Genomic DNA, 12,371 nt, shown 5'->3' with positions numbered 1-12,371 from the left:
ACACAGTGGTTTACAGAGTAATAGATTTTACAGAGTCATTTGCTACTGAGAGTTAGCAAAAACTTCAACATGTATTTTGAAATCAGGAGGTTATAATTGGTTTAGAAGACATAAGATTGGGCATATTTTGCTAAAAATAAAGTTTTGATCCTGCCCCAAAATATTTATTCTCTGTGCTTCTAATTTGAAATTTTGTCAGTCCTTGGAGAGATGATTCTCCTCGCTCACCTAAACCCAGCTCTGCCTCTGATATTTTACACAAGTGAAAAACTGAGGAAAGTATTTTGAATAACTACATTTAACTTTTGTATAAGTTTTTCAATGAAAAACTCACTGGAAGCACAGAGAAACAGCAATGACAGACAGTGATATTTCAAAGAACATGACAGCATTTCTGTTCCTTTAGAATTACCATTGCATTAGTTTTTGCTTGTTTGCAGGGTTTTCCTTCTGAGGAGAAAAGGAACTCCTCTTCAATCACATCTACTACTCCTTTTTTATCAAATACTGTGTAGAAGAGGCACACACTTTTGGAGCTAATAAAAAAATAATCAGGTCCTCCAGAAGAGAAAAAAAAATACAGTTTTGGTTTTAGGGATCTTTTAACTTTAATCATTTGGAACCTCTTGTCATCCAGAGGGTAGCGAAAAGCCATTACTATTTAGTTTTGAATCTGTTTTGTTTGCTTAATAACAATTATTGAGACAGTCTGTAAAAGATGTAATCTAGTTTAACACCATAAAACTAGCTTTTGGAAAAATGGGTATTTTAAGAATTTAATAGTCAAAAGCTTTAAGAATACAAAATGGCTTTGTAGGGTAAAATATAGTTGGTAGTTTTGGAAAAAAATGAAAGCAACCTTTTTCTACATGTGGCAACTATTCCATGTTTGATCCAAGAGTCACAATTGAGTTCCTGTAATGCACTATTCAAGTCAAAAGTGTTCAGTATTCAGCTCAAACGCAGGGAACAACTGTCACGAGTAAGGATGACAATATTTAACTTCAAAGAAGGAACAAGAAATGTCCTTTGGCACACATTTTTCAATTTTGTAGAATAACTTTTGAGAGAAAAAACACGAATGCATGAGAGCACTTTTTAGTAAATTGCAATCTGAAGAAAGTCACATGTTCCTAGTGCTATTATATAGTGATTTTTACTCACGGCCTATCAACTATGATCCGCTACAATGACACAAACAAGCAGGAATCTTGTCCTGCTTCAAGCAGAGTACTTTAGAAATCAGTGACCATCCTGTGTTTAACTAGTCATACAAAAGACAGTCAAAAGCTTGAAAAAATGTCTAAGTTATGTCTACAGCTGCCTCAGAGACAGGCAAGTCTTTTATTCATATCAAAATAATAGCTTTCTTATAACTCTGCCTTTTCACCTTGTTAAAACCGATATGTGTAGGTAAGTGGCTAATTCCATGACTCCCAGACCTGTGTGGAAAGTAATGTCTGTTTTGATCCCACCAGAGACATTTCTTACTGTCTTTTGGTGGTTTCTCTATAGCAAGAAGATCATCAGTTAAATATTTCCCAAACTCTATGGAACATAGCTCAAGCAAGTTTAACTACAAATGAGTGGTTTTGTTGGCTTTGGCTTATTTGCCAGTGCCAGTATCTTGCTCTGAGTCTCAGGGATATGGCAGCATTTTGAATAAAGTATGGGAAGGAAGAACAAAAATGACATATTTAACCTTTGCCTGAATTATGAATAGCTTCTATTCCAAGGGAGATAGTAGAGATTCTAATATACAATAAATATTCATAAACATCGCTTACACTACAAATTTAGCTGAATTTTGTAAGAATCTTTTCCTTAAAATGAATAGCAGTAAGGAGAGAATTCTTCCACATTTTTCTTTGTCAGGCAATTACATATTAAAATTCTTCCTCAGGTTCTGTGATGGTGAAGGTTAATGTGGCCTTTATAATTTGAGATGAAACTGACCATGTCCTTCACTTTTTCTGCACTTTCATCATCCCTCCGCAGTGTGAAAACACAGCAGTCTTCACCACTACAGGCAACATTTAAAGATAGAGGTATCCAACCCAGTAGACCAGGTTAAACAGCAGGAAGGATGTAGGAAAAAAGACTCTGGAGTAAGAGTCCAGTTCTAAGATGTCTATGTGAATCCGTCCTCTCCTCCATGAGCCTGATTTACACTCTTCATAACAACAGAAAAAACTCTGGCAGTCTTTCCCATCCAGACATTCATAGACGCACGCATCTTCAAATTCTTGCCAATACATGGCATTGTTCAATGTGATGACTGTAGTTGGTGGTCTCATGTCAAGTACAGAATAATTCTGAGGAGAGAAAAAGAAACCAACAGTTTGATAAGCTTTCATGGGAAAAATCACAGGAGATGGGAATAAGAGGTCGACACTATAGGAATTCTAGATTTAGAGATCATCTTTCTTTCCCTCTAAAGATGACTTTTCAGATGAATTTCCATAGAGAGATTGGGCAGTGGCAAGTTAAATAATTCTAGGCGTATTTTCTACTTGGGTAACTCAAGCATGTATTTCCTAGTAATCATTGTTTCGCACTTAGGAGTTCAATTGCCTGTCAGACTATTATTTGCAAGTTACCTTAAACTCTTGCAGCTACTACATTTAAGAATGTATTCTGAAAAAAAGAACATGTCCTACTTCCCCATTTAATTACAGAAAAATCTCCACTTAGTATAGCTTCCTTCACTGCCACTTCACTTTACAGTGATTTATGAAAACAGATATAGTCAGCAACAGATAGTGATGATTTCAGTACAGGATTTCAAAATGCCATCCCTAATCATGTTCCCTTAATGCTTATCACACTAACCATGCTCAGAAATAGGGCACTTTGATATCACGCTGTCAGCACAGCTTTCACCACCCAAGGGGCTCTTTCCCTGTGCTTGCTCTGAGCGTTGCCTTTCACAGAATCACAGAATCACAGAATGTTAGGGATTGGAAGGGACCTCAAAAGATCATCTAGTCCAATCCCCCTGCCAGAGCAGGAACACCTAGATGGGGTTACACAGGGTGGTGTCCAGGCGGTTTTGAATGTCTCCAGAGAAGGAGACTCCACAACCTCCCTGGACAGCCTGTTCCAGTGTTCTATTACCCTCACTGAGAAGAAGTTTCTTCTCAAATTTAAGTGGAACCTCTTGTGTTCCAGTTTGAACCCGTTACCCCTTGTCTTATCATTGGTTGTCACTGAGAAGAGCCTGGCTCCATCCTCCTGACACTCACCCTTTATATATTTATAAACGTTAATGAGGTCACCCCTCAGTCTCATCCAAGCTAAAGAGCCCCAGCTCCCTCAGCCTTTCCTCATACGGGAGATGCTCCACTCCCTTAATCATCTTCGTGGCCCTGTGCTGGACTCTCTCCAGCAGTTCCCTGTCCTTCTTGAACTGAGGGGCCCAGAACTGGACACAATATTCCAGATGCGGTCTCACGAGGGCAGAGTAGAGGGGAAGGAGAACCTCTCCAGACCTGCTAACCACCCCCCTTCTAATACACCCCAGGATGCCATTGGCCTTCCTGGCCACAAGGGCACAGTGCTGGCTCATGGTCATTGCCTGTGGGAGCTGCAGGGTGTGCAGCAACAAGCTGGTCTTGCCTCTGCGTCACACCTGCCTGCATTCTGGAGGGTGCCCTGGGCACCTGCTTCCACACTTGCTGTACAAAATATGCAACATTTCCTATTGAAGGTGTTGGAGTGTACCTGAAAACTTTCAGTCTGTACATGAAACTCATCAGTGATATGACAGATGTACCTCATGGGAAAATTTCCTTTTTTCTATTGACTTTGTTTTCTTTCTACAAATCCTGTGGTTTGACTGATGATAATACTACCCATCTCATGAAAAATGATCATCCCTGAGCAAAGAACTTGATGCGGCACCCCTCTGCTTAGATGTTGGCATGTCCAACATAGATAACTACATCTGAATGACTGCCTTATATTATCCAGCCAATTATTTCTAGGACACAATTCATCTCATCATAAGTAGATGGCTAAAATTGCTCAGATGCATTGTGCTGTGGACTATAAACAGATTCCAGTTTAGAAGCAGATTATTGCAAATCTGTTTGTTGTGAATGACTTTAACTCTGAGATTAGATGACTTGAATTCCACCCTCATGGTCTTCTCTCTCATTTGTAAAGTTTCAAGTGGCTGGCATTGGAGCTTTACAATGTGTTGCCACATGAAGAAGGTCTAAAATTATTTTACAAGCAATCATTTTTTTGACTGCAGCACTTTGGACAGAAAAAAAGCTATGATTAAAGTATACAAGGATTTCTACTATACCACTGTGTCACATATTGTTCATTTCTTGCAGGCTTTTATGAAAAATTTCTACTCAGGGACTGAATTTTTCTGTACCTGGCTACAATATTTATGCTAAAAAGAAGAAAGGATAATTTATATCTCTCCAGACAATTTTGGTAAGTGAAGAGAAATGAGTGCCCTGGTTCTGCTAAGGAAACTTTCTCATGTATCAATAGCCTGGGGTTTTTGTTGTTGTTGTTTTGTTATATAAACTATCTGCTCAGGACAGAAAATAAAATAAATTCCCCGATAATACAGAGAGATTTATCTGGTTGCTTTGATGTCTGTCATCTAGGAGGGTGTCTGTAGGTGACTAGATACCAGGTGAAGGTGGATGGTACCCAGTGTGTCCTGTGAGTCCTGCTAAGTGGGGTTGGGAGGAGAGGGATGCATGCACCATGGGCACCAGCCTAGTACTGCCTGAGTGGTCTGGCAGGGCAAGGCACTGCTCAGGTGCCTTGGACAATACAGTTCAGATGCAGTGTTAAACACACTTTGAAAAATTATTTCAGACAAGTTATAAGTGTGTTTTCTAGGAGGAAAAACAAGGGGTGGGATTACCTGAACATGGATTTACTTTCATCTTTTAGGGAGCATCACTACAAGGTTGGAAAATATAAGGTGATATATTAAGAGTCAGGGACACCACTGATTTTATTCAGTTTATGCTACAATTTAAACATGGAAGTTGTTTATATATAGAGCAAGAGCCTGCTCACTATCTTTCTTATAGTGAAAAGAGAAAATAAGAGAAGGGAAAGAGAAAATAAAAGAAGGGAAGGAGAAAAAGAGAAAGAGAAAGAGAGAAAGAGAGAAAGAAAGGGAAAGAGAAAGGGAAAGAAAGAGAAAGAGAAAGAAGAAGAGGAAGAGGAAGAGGAAGAGGAAGGAAAAAGGAAAGGAAAAAAGAAAAAGAAAAAAAATAAAGAGAAAGAAAAAGAAAGAAAAAAGAAAAAGAAAAAGAAAAAAAGAAAAAGAAAAAAAAGAGAGGAAAAGGAAAGGGAAGGAAAGGAAAATGGAAATGGAAATGGAAAAGGAAAAGGAAAAGGAGAGGGGGAAGGTGGTGGGGAGGAGGAGGAAAGGAGGAGGGAGAGGGGAGGAAAGGTGCAGAAAGGTGTGGAAAGGAGAAAGGAAAGGAGAAAGGAAAGGAGAAAGGAAAAGGAAAAGGAAGGGGAAAGGGAAAGGGAAGGGAAGGGAAGGGAAGGGAAGGGAAGGGAAGGGAAGGGAAGGGAAGGGAAGGGAAGGGAAGGGAAGGGAAGTGGAGAAGGGAGGGCAGAGAAAAGAGAAAGAAGAGAAGAGAAGAGAAAGAAGAGAAGAGAAGAGAAGAGAAGAGAAGAGAAAAGAGAAGAGAAGAGAAGAGAAGAGAAGAGAAGAGAAGAGAAGAGAAGAGAAGAGAAGAGAAGAGAAGAGAAGAGAAGAGAAGAGGAGAAGGAAAGAAAAGAGAAGAAGAGAGAAGAAAAAAAAAGAAGAGGAGAGGAGAGGAGAGGAGAGGAGAGGAGAGGAGAGGAGAGGAGAGAAGAGAAGGGAAGGGAAGGGAAGGGAAGGGAAGAGAAGAGGAGAGAAGAGAAGAGGAGAGGAGAGGAGAGAAGAGAAGAGAGAAAAGAAGAGAAAAGAAGAGAAAAGAAGAGAAGAGGAAAGAAAAGAAAAGAAAAGAAAAGGAAGGAAAAGAAAAGGAAGGAAAAGAAAAGAAAAGGAAGGAAAAGAAAAGAAAAGAAAAGGAAGGAAAAGAAAAGAAAAGAGAAAAAAAAGAAAAGAACTTGAAAAGGCTGCAGACGCTTTCCAAGCAGATGAGACTGATTAGAATAGATCTAGACAAGGACTGAGAGTGCTAAACCCTATTGTCGTTTTAATTGTGTATCTTGTTCCTTTTTTTAATTGGAGAAGGAAAGTGCTGCTACTCATTCGATGTGCCTTATTAACTTCATCTTTCAGAAAAGTCTGTCCAAGGAGAGACAGCAGGAGCAACTGTATAAATGCAGTGTTTGCTGTAAACCATTCATTGTCAATAAGCAGACTTTGGGTGCTATATGAGCTCTCTAAATATGGCAGAAAACTGTTGTGAAAAAAAAAAAAGAGGAGTATAACATTTGTGAAAGGTAAGCTAGTAACATGGAGCTAGCAGTTGCAAGCGATAAACTTCATTATATCCAAACCAACAAATGCAAAAGCAATGGTTTAGTTCTGTCCCTGTTCCTACTTTGGATCTGATAACTGGGAAGCAAGCTATCCAACCAGATGATTAACTGGCCCTCTGTATGCTTTATATTTATATACATTATAGTATGTATTCCAGTTTCAGATTTCATAAAACTTAGAGACACAATTTTGTGCTCAGTTTCAACTGTATTACTGCTGTACATATATAAATAGTTATCTAGAGCTTTGGGGAATAGAATTTATTCCATTTGTAGATGTAGTGCAACTAATTTTGTTAAACTTGTGTACCTAAATTATTTGAAAATCCATCTGAAAGCTTGCTAAAGATTTTACAGATATGCAGAAATGAATTATTTTCTATGAAACTCAGTTAAAACTCCATATAAGTTTATGACATAACTTGTGCTTATAACTTTTTTAGAAAATGTAATGAGAAACTGCAGTATTATGTAAAGCAGACACACAAAACTTCTGCAGTAAAAATAACACACAATTTTCTACACTTGAACCTTCTCCTTCCCAAATAATTTCATAAGTCCTTATAGAAAGAGGCAGCTATGTTCCTTTGCCACAGCCAAAACCAAACTGACCTTTTAACAAAAAAGCAAAACAGTATTTATAGTGAAGTCAAAGCAAAGCATAACACAGCATTACGGTTTTCTCAGGAATTATTGCAAGTAAATGCCAACCATACATTCATGCCTCCATTGCTTTCACTGAATAAAATAGTTTACTTACCATCACATGACCAAAACTGACATCAGGCAGCTTAAATAAAGATAACAAAAGAATACTCAGAAAAAAAACATACTTATTGCTTCACAGGCATCTAATGTTCAATAGCGTTTCTTGAACCAAACCTTTTAAATGCATTTGTCCACGAAACGCTTCATTCTGAGTATTCTACATATTCTGTACCCTTTAAAAATGCAGAATGCACACCTAGTTTCAATCCATCCATTACTTTTATTTACCAAATAGCTAAGCTAGCATTTGTTCTACTGTTAACTCAAATCTCATCAGTGTTGCATGATTTCCTTCATCTTCATTCCCATGTCTGGAAATACATCCTATTCACAAAGATACTAATAACTTTTCCATTCAGTCTTTCTATAGGATGGCATTTTTTTAAACATCAGCAAATTCATTTTGATTGTCTCATACAATTCTTTTGGTAACACGCCTTTGCCTTTTGTGTGTAATGCATTTTTACAAGAAGCTATTAGAGGTTTAATGGAGTTTTCATTGACTAAGTCTATGGCTTTCTGCACTTTCTCTAATTCTGTACTCTTTTCAGCTTTTTCCTTCAGTATTTCTTCATTCAACATTTTCTGTAGCATTTCAATTCAATCCCTTTTTACCTTGTGACATATTATCCCCTGAATTTAGCCTTCTTTCTCTTCAATTTCCTCCTTCACATTTTTCATATTTGGCATTGTATTTCTGATTTTAAAGGTCCTTATTTCCTCCACTGCACAAAATGGCATCCAACATCTCCAGCTACCAATCTCAAACACATAAGATTTTCCACTGATCATGAGTGGACAACCTACTTCCCTTCCCTATATTTACACTAAGATTTTTTTCTCCATTATACTTCCCCCTCTCATTCTTGTAGTCAATTATGAAGTACATCAGGCAAGTCTTCCTGCACGACTGTCTTAATTTATTTTAAATAAACAGCTTTTGTCTGTGTCTGGGTGTTACTTCTGGAAGTGTCTTTTTGGCCAAAAATGCAGCCATGTATCAAACCTTTGCAAGTGACCTCCTCTGTTTTTGTACTTTGAAAAAAAAACCCCACCTTTGTACATAGGGCTAAAACCAAGTGCTGGTTCCCAGCAGAGACATTGAAATCTTGTTTGTAAGGTCCATAAATATTTCTAGACCTGTTAAGCCATGAAATAGCAGATGCATTTGAATATACATTGATGTGCATGTATTTGTGTAACAAGCTATGCGATCTGTTTCAGTGGGAGTCCTTTATGACTACCAGCATAGCAACTGGAGGACAAAAGACACGTAGGCAGGGTTGCTGCTTCATGGCCAGCAGGCTGCTTCTGCTATGAACAGACCTTGCTCCACAGGCACATAACTGCTTCTGCTCTTACTATGGGTAACTATTTTCCATCAGCTTTCAGGACAGACCACACCACAAAATAGGAAGAGCTTTGAGGAGCTAAGTATCACAGGATTATAGGCTGTCATTGAATGATTCTCTGCTCTCTGAGCCAGGCACATGCTAGAACAGAAATTAAATGCTCCCAACGTACCGACTTTTTCTTCTTAGTACAATTTGGTTTCCTGCAACTTGAGTAGTAGTTGAGGGTTGCATACTCCATCAGAGCAGCGAAGACAAATAGAAAGCATACAGTCACAAACAAATCCATCGCGGTGACATAGGAGACGCGGGGTAATGACTTTCTCGCAATGGTACTCAAAGTTGTCATGGTCAATACTGTGGTGATGCCTGCAGAGAGAAACTTGATTTAATTGTATGCAATGCCATTTCTTCATGTCACAGAAGAATCTTTGGAAGCAAACATACAAAAGAGAAATCCAAAGTGTACCCAAATAATTCATTAGTTTCATTTGGTAGTGTAAAAATAATGAGAAATAACATCAGTAGACCCAGTGGTATTTTGTAAACAAAGATTTCCTCAGCTGCTTATATTCATCTTTGCAAAAGTGACATTCCCGTGCCTTTCAATATGCTTTTCCTCATCTCTTCTTTTTTCCGGTCCCAGTTAGGCTGAAGATGGGGATATGGGAGAATGAGACGATGAAGAAATTTTTGACTGAAAGTATAATGCAGAAAAGGTACTAAACCCAGAAATTTAAAAAAAAAAAAAAAAAAAAAAAAAAGAAAAAGAAAAAGAAAAAAGAAACCTAGAAAACAATGAAGAAAACATGGTCTTTTTCACAGCAGTACTGCTCTCATGAAAAATCTTGTGCTCAAAAAAAGAAAAAAAAAGGAGGGGGGGGCAGAACGAAGAAAATAAATGCTACTGCAAAGTTCTGACGATGAATTTCGAAACTACGTTTTCACACTGCTGCTTCCTTGAGAGTCCTCCACTGCTATTTCCTTTCTGATTAAGGGTAAACAGACTCTCATACAAACTTCATATGTAGCCTTAATAGAAATAGCTTTTGTAATTCATACTAAGCATCACATCTTAGATTGATTTAGTAGTAATGAATATAATGGGAATTACTTAGTGTGAAATATCCTGAAACAATAAAACGAGTCCTCGAATGAAATCTATTCAGTGTCAGGTATTTGGCTGCTGGTAATTCATATAATTTCATTCCTGAGGAGTAGAGGTCTTTTCATTCCCATTTTGGACTGACGTTTTTAATCATTTGTTAAGAACTGCAAGCCTTCTGAAAGAAAAAATAAAACTCCTCAATGGCTTGGGAAGAAAAATAAAGCTCTCACTCAAATAAGCCTCAAGAGGGAACCTGCTCTAAAAACCCCCATAAACATAAGGTAATCTTTCTTTTTATAGTTAAAGTGATATTTTGCAATGGTACACAGTCTTTGAAATGGCAGAGGATGACTGAAATTATGCCTTATAGTAAAATTACTTTCCACAAATGGCACTCTGGAGGGAAGTATCTGTGGTTTACTTCTTACTGCTTTCTGTTTATGAAGGAATGCCCACCTCATATTAGTAGCATTTGATAGAAACTACAGTGATTCACAGGGATAACCCTCCCCATTCAAGGTGTCAGAAAGTTCCTGGAAGAGCCAAAGGCAGATTATTGCCTGGCTCTCGGCCTTCTTCTACAATGAATAATAACTACTTGCATTTGTTAAATATTCATAACCCAGGAACAATTAAAAAAAGAAAAAGTTGCTGGAAAAATACAACCCGATAATCAAGAAGAAAGCAATGCTGATAGGAAGTGGGAAATGTGGACTTTGTATGTATCTTGGACATCTAAAAGCTGTTCGGAAAAGTTTTCTGTTTCCTGTCAACTGTGCCACATCCCAATATTAGTACATATGGCTGACATGATCCAGTAACTTCCCCAGACCCTTCAACAACAGTTCCGTAGCTAGCTGATGCTTTGAAAACTCTCCAGAGAGAAACCCCATGCTTAGGCATTCATCACGACAGTCAACTGCAAAGATGTCCAGCTGCAAAAGGTGTTGACTCTCTAGCCTTGATTTGGCCCTCACAAACTATTGGTTAATTAGTCTTTCTTCATGACCATGACCCAGGCCTTGGGAGTCACTAACTTCAGAAGAACTGCATCCAGATGATGACATACTCTACAATATGAAATACAGTTCTCTAACACTTTCTAACTCATGTTTAGATTCTAACAGAAATCTGTCTTTTTCAGAGCCGCATCTGCATATACTAGCTCAGATATTTTACTATCTTTAAAAAATTCCTCAAAACCTGTATTCTGCTTCCAGCACAATATACAGTGTTCTTTTTACCTGAACTCAAGGACAAGTTTTTGTTTCCCACAGGTGCTGTGATAGGACACTTTTTTATTAAAGGGTAAAAAAGAAATAAGAGAACAAAAAAGCTTGCAATGCTCTAAACCATTTTTTTGCAAAGGTCTGCAATTTTTCTACTGAATGCTGTATTGACAATGTACTGTTTTTTCTCTATTTTTACTGAAATGGATGTATAACTTTTTATTATTTGTGACAAGAAGTATTGTGTATGTATCTGTAATGGCAACCAGCTGCCAAAATGACTATAGACTCTGTACTTAAGTATAAAAGTCATCAACTCGGCCTGAGTCCTGTATCTGTGCCTTACGCCTGAATGTGAAATACGTGCCTGAATCATGCATGAGTCTCTGAAAACCCTGAAGCTTTAGGTCAGAACTAAGCAAATCCAGCCCAGTAAATCATGTTGTAAGTGCCTCACCGATAACAGAATATGGGAGTTTTGGGTGGCTCTGGACTAATTTCAGCTGATTGAAACAAAGTAGGTTCCACTAAATTTATAGACACAGCAATGGTGTAAGATTTACGTTGGTTTTAAGATACTAGTAGTGTCTATCCTCAGTTTCTTTGACAACAAATCATATTTTCTAGCCAGAATATAAAACCTTGTGGAAAGGAAAGTTTAGCATTATCACAAGCCATCACAGTTTCTGGGTTATATGTCACATTTCAAATTATGGCAAGGGCATGAAACAAGATTGCTGAGCACATAGACAGAAACATCCAAAAGTAAAACAAACATATTTTTACTTCTATTATTTATGCAAAATATTTTTATGATATGAAATCCAATACAAAAGCATCATTCTTAATTTAAGCTGATGCTTGAACTTGGATGCGAGCTCACACCATAAACAAGCAAGGACTTTTTTAAATAATAAAAATTCTACCCAGTGTATCAATTTTACACTTGACACATAGGTACAAATTTTAAAATATTAAAATGAGTCCTATGGGGATACATACAGAGAGCAAAGAGAAAGAAGTTGCACCAGATGACACAGTTTTGTATTCCTACACATTTACAAGTCAGAATACACAGATATGCATATATGAATAAAATGCAGCTCCCATTATTTCCAAAGATAATATCTAGAATCCATACCCTTACCTCATTTTATCTCTCATGCTAAGAAAATTCAGTTTGTTGAGTGGTTTCGAATGCAATAAACCTTGCCAGATGAAATTGTTAAGTCTCTCACTTTGGGGAGACCTGCATGGTAAAGCGAGTTTTGGAACTGTTATTGAAAATCACAGTATTCTTAAACTGTCTGTTTCGATAGAATTTTAACACCAGCCAAGGACAGCTTTGAAGTAACCTGGCTTCAAAATTTTCAGGTAGACAGGTGTAAGTGGGAGCTTACAAGTTTGTGTGTAAATACCATTTTGTGACATTTATATTCTCTGAGCAAA

General features: G+C 37.7%; 1 protein-coding gene across 2 annotated transcripts in view; it reads right to left on the bottom strand.

The window, feature by feature from the left end:
* Positions 1 to 2,036: 2,036 nt before the first annotated feature.
* The window catches only part of GABRG3 (gamma-aminobutyric acid type A receptor subunit gamma3), a 337,652-nt gene continuing 327,317 nt past the window's right edge, over positions 2,037 to 12,371 (bottom strand). The window contains exons 8-10 of one of the 2 annotated variants that reach the window (XM_065646287.1): positions 8,758 to 8,954; positions 7,226 to 7,255; positions 2,037 to 2,315 (exon numbers count right to left, since the gene is read on the bottom strand). In XM_065646287.1, coding sequence (XP_065502359.1) covers positions 2,037 to 2,315; positions 7,226 to 7,255; positions 8,758 to 8,954 — 506 coding nt within the window. The remainder of the gene's footprint in view (positions 2,316 to 7,225; positions 7,256 to 8,757; positions 8,955 to 12,371) is intronic. The other variant, XM_065646279.1, reaches the window with a different exon arrangement.

Source organism: Caloenas nicobarica, chromosome 1, assembly GCF_036013445.1.
Source record: "Caloenas nicobarica isolate bCalNic1 chromosome 1, bCalNic1.hap1, whole genome shotgun sequence".
Lineage (NCBI taxonomy): Eukaryota > Metazoa > Chordata > Aves > Columbiformes > Columbidae > Caloenas > Caloenas nicobarica.
The sequence above is the reverse complement of the archived record's forward strand: the minus strand, read 5'-3'. Positions and strand labels throughout refer to the sequence as shown.